The sequence below is a fragment of the Nylanderia fulva genome, unplaced genomic scaffold (assembly GCF_048542155.1).
Source record: "Nylanderia fulva isolate GAGA-0341 unplaced genomic scaffold, ASM4854215v1 Scaffold39, whole genome shotgun sequence".
Classification (NCBI taxonomy): Eukaryota; Metazoa; Arthropoda; class Insecta; order Hymenoptera; family Formicidae; genus Nylanderia; species Nylanderia fulva.
The window spans coordinates 399759-404201 of record NW_028190466.1 but is presented as its reverse complement, the minus strand read 5'-3'; the positions used below and the strand labels follow the sequence as shown (position 1 = coordinate 404201).

Below are 4443 nucleotides of genomic sequence, written 5' to 3'. Positions count from 1 at the left end.
TTCCGACTCGGAAAGATACCAATATACGAATTCGTCGGGATGTGCAGTTGTTAAGAATTGCGCCAGAGCCTCTAGATCCACGAGGTCGGGACCGATCGTAAATCCATCCTCAGGTACTTCACGTACTCTGGGGATCTGATCAAACAACCAGGCTCGGAGTTGGTCTAAAGTTAACCTGGGCTCTTCCTCGGTGAGATCGATCGTTTCGATCTCTTCGGTAGGTTTCGAGTCTTCGGAGGATGACGGGGAAGAGACAGGGGATTCCTCGAAGATGATTGTCGAAGGAGCAGGGGATGGAGATCTAGGAAAATCGGGGAGCTTAGGGGAGGAAGGGGAAGGAATTTGGGGAAGTTCCGAGGATGTGGGAATGGGAGACGTGTGTGGTGTGTGGGTGTCGAACGAATTAATATTATTGATGATAATAATAGTAGGGTCTTTTACACCCCGACCCGCTCTTTGTTTCAGCCGCCGATTCCGCCGATTCCTCGACGACCTGAACGCGGTTCGCGATATTCGGTTTTGAGGTCCGTCCACTACGAGATCGGGTGGTTTAAATTGGATTAAAAGAAAGAAAGGGTTCTGTTACAAATCGCGGGAGCTATATATATATATATATATATATATATATATATGTATATACATACATACGTACATATACAATGTGTATATTTTTATATTCGCTTTCCTTTTTATTTCCTAATTTACTAGCGGGAGAAATCACGAAGTCGTCCGCTGTTGCGGAGAATCCTGAGTGATTTCGGAAGAACAGGATAGAAATCACGAAGTCGTCCGCTATTGCGGAGAATCCGGAGTGATTTCTGGAATAGAGGGTAGAAATCACGAAGTCGTCCGCTGTTGCGGAGAATCCGGAGTGATTTCGGAAGAACAGGATAGAAATCACGAAGTCGTCCGCTGTTGCGGAGAATCCGGAGTGATTTCTGGGAGAAAAGTAGGAGGAGGACCAAAGGGTGTGAGGTAAATAATTGGGTTACCGAATCCAACGGCGAACCCAAAGACTCTAGTTTTTATGATTTGATTAAACTCCCGGAAATTGTACGAAGTATCGGTGTGAATGTGTTAGGTAGACTTACTACTTATCAAGAAGAACCTTGGTCAGCTGGAGGTGGCTCGGTGGTTGACGACGGCTGGGATTTCGTTTTGCGAAATTAATACTAACAGAATTAATAATTCTTTCGGTTGAACACTCAAAAAAAAACTAGTTGAAGTTTGCGAACGGGATGAGACTGACTGAATGAGAATGAATAAGAATTGAGAGAAAAAGCCTGTTTTTTGTCGCTCGCACGGTGTTACTCGTATATAAACCTCCTTGCTCCTCCTTCTCCATTAGTTGTTAATATCCCCGACGAATAAGGAAATTTTCAATGACGCTTTGGAGGCGTCCTTTGGTTTTGAAAATTAATATGATTGGTTCGGGCTTTGTTTAGAGTCCTGGGTTTCGACCAATGGAGAATTTGTTCTTATAGAGGGAGGTTGATATTTTATTGCTCCTTTAGTTGTGACTCAAGCAGATATCGCGTCCGGTGATCTGTCAGGCGAGGATTGTTTAGGTTCTCGGAAAGTTTTATTGATTCTCAAGGGTTCTATTGAAAGGAATAGGCACCAAAAATTGTTTTCCCTCGCCTGTCACATCGTGCCTTATCTGCGGGTCTGCGATATTTTGAATATCATTTTACACTCTCCGAAAGGAAAGAGATTCGTAGATTTCACGATTTATTACGTTTACTTTGCTTTTCGGGTCGTTCTCTATCCGCCTTTGATGTTCAAGATATCGCTTTGCGTTCTTCGAAAGAAAAGAATCGTGAAGACCGCAGGACGTAACAATAGTATCGCTATGGGTAGCATGTCCACGCATTACTTCCGTCTTTCAACGACTGGAATCGATGAGAGGCTTGTCATGCGATGCACGTCATTATGTCTGATTTGGCTATGACTTTATGCGTTATATAATTGCTGAGTTTTCTTATGTACGTATTTCTGTATTTATATCTTTTTTTTGTCTGATATTTCTGATAACGTAATGTTTTTTAAAAAATAACTTTTTATGTTACATATTTTGTTTATTTTTGTGTTGACAGTTACTAAAGATGATCCCAAGGAAGGATCGAAACGTATAATTAAAATAATTTTTTGTCTTAGTTTTTTATATCTTTTTTTTGTTTTTTACTTACGCCTTTACCACCCGCTCTTACTGGCCTATTATTGGATTTTTATTGTGTTTATTTATCAGAGCCTTATATATTTTACTTCTTAGTTATTTTAAATTAACATGATTTAAAAGAGAATTTCTCACTCGCTACAGCATTGGGCTGTTTATTAAAGCAACTTTTTAAAGAAGGCTCAAACGTAATTTTACCATCCTCTAATTTCGACTTATTATGACTTGACAAACTCATTTTTCAAATTTGCAACGTGACTTATGATACACCCTGTATATCTGTACCTATATTTCTACCTACTATTTAGGTTTCCAATATAGGCAATATATACCCTTGATATGCAAGAGAATATCGCAACGTAGACCAAGTCTTCTAGCTACGCTGCGATATATTGTTAATACAATTGCTTCTTGACCAAATTTATGTTGTAAAACCTGTGCCAAATATCACAATAAAGAAATTAATTAACAAGAATGAGAAGTTATATTAAATATAATGAACATATATATATATATATATATATATGTCGCTAGTAATTATAATATATTATAATCCATATGGACTTACATTATCTATGCACATGTATTCCAATTTTGCATCGTACCTACTGCATGATCGAAAGTTTAATTTACCAAATATATATTCCTGGAGTGTATCCATGATCTGGATACTTTCTGCCTCGTCCCAATGATTATCATCAATATTGTTGTTTTCCCAATAGGAAAAAATTGCAGTGGACGTCGAGAATATTGAATGGTTGGGATGTATCTTTTTGAGACAATCCAATACACCTTGTGCGATTCTATCCAACGATATTTTTACGTTCGAGTGACGCACATTTTTCCTAGGTTGAAAATACTGTGCCAGGAGAGTAAAGATTTCTTCCAAACGTAGAACTCCAGGTGTTTTTAGCAATATATCCAACTGAGTTCCTACCGAATATAGCTTTGTATAGTGAGACATTTTTATATCGCAATATGTTTCGATTATATCGCAACAACTTTTCCTAAAAATTATATGTATTAATTAATATTAAAGTATTATACATCAATCTGTGAATGGAATAGCACTATATATTAAAAATCTTACCGTGAATGTTGTATAAATAAACTTTTAATTTCATCAGCAATAAACAAATATTTTATCCACATTTTAGGTTTACAATTTTTCTCAAAAATTTTAATTGTCCTTTTACGATAAAAAATATTTTCAATTTTTCTTGTTTTGTATATCATATTGATACCACTATCGTTGAATGTGCAGGCACAATGCTGGTCAAAAAGTATTTGAGATAAATAATTTTTTAATTTGCTCACACAATTTATGCCTGTTTAAATAAAATTTATGTTTTCTTCCTTCTCCAGTACGTTTCCTTCAGATTCTTTCTGCTCATTTTCCTTATACTTGTCATAAAACATCTTCGCAGAAGGCTATCTGAAATACGAACAACAAAACAATATAATAAGAATAATATATGATATTTTAAATCGGCCAATAGAGCCAAAGCGCGAAAAATTAATTCTTTGGAACTGTATCTTTTCGTTTGAGATTATTAAGTTCCATATATAAATTAATCTCGAACTTACATATAAGTATATTTTATATAGGAATATACATAAAGGAATATTTTCTTTATGGACTTTGGGAAGCTCATAGGCCTTGAAGAGAAAATAATCGCTAAAAAACAAATAATAATCCTTCAACAAATTCCAAACAAATAATATTCCTTCTTATTGATGATATTTTTTTTCAACCATTTTTTTAAAAAATTATTAAGTTCTTTTTCTATTTTAGATGACGGGTTATATTTAACTATGGTATAAGTAGAATCATCTTTTAAAAGACTCTCAACTTTTTTTATATAGAATTCTTTATCTAATGGGACTGTAATACTGCCTTTATCTGCTCTAGTAAATAAAATATTATTATGAATTATATTACACTATTACAAATAATTAGATAATTTCTTGAATAAACAAAAATTGCAATTATGTCTAAATTTTCATAATAGTATTTTTTATTATTAATTGTAAGTAAAATTTTCGGATATAATCCTCTAAGAATTTCTTGGAGACAATCGTCAAGGGTATCGTTTATATGTAATTTGTCGTTGTTTAACAATGCCATATTGACCGAATCGAACGATGACCGACGTGCGGTTTGACTACAATTTATTGTTGGCCGCATATTATTTGGATAATTTTTGTTAATCTTGTTTCTCTGTCCTTTATTTTGTTATTGATGTTACTGAGTTTTTTCTTAATAT

General features: G+C 34.8%; 1 protein-coding gene across 1 annotated transcript; it reads right to left on the bottom strand.

Annotated features, from left to right (window-relative positions):
* Nucleotides 1-2358: 2358 nt before the first annotated feature.
* Nucleotides 2359-3169, bottom strand: LOC114932245 (uncharacterized). Its single transcript, XM_029304401.2, has 2 exons — nt 2745-3169; nt 2359-2611 (listed from the first exon to the last, which is right to left on the bottom strand). Exons 1-2 carry the CDS (start codon nt 3138-3140, stop codon nt 2477-2479), a joined length of 531 nt encoding a protein of 176 aa, XP_029160234.1. The 5' UTR covers nt 3141-3169; the 3' UTR covers nt 2359-2476.
* Nucleotides 3170-4443: the final 1274 nt, after the last annotated feature.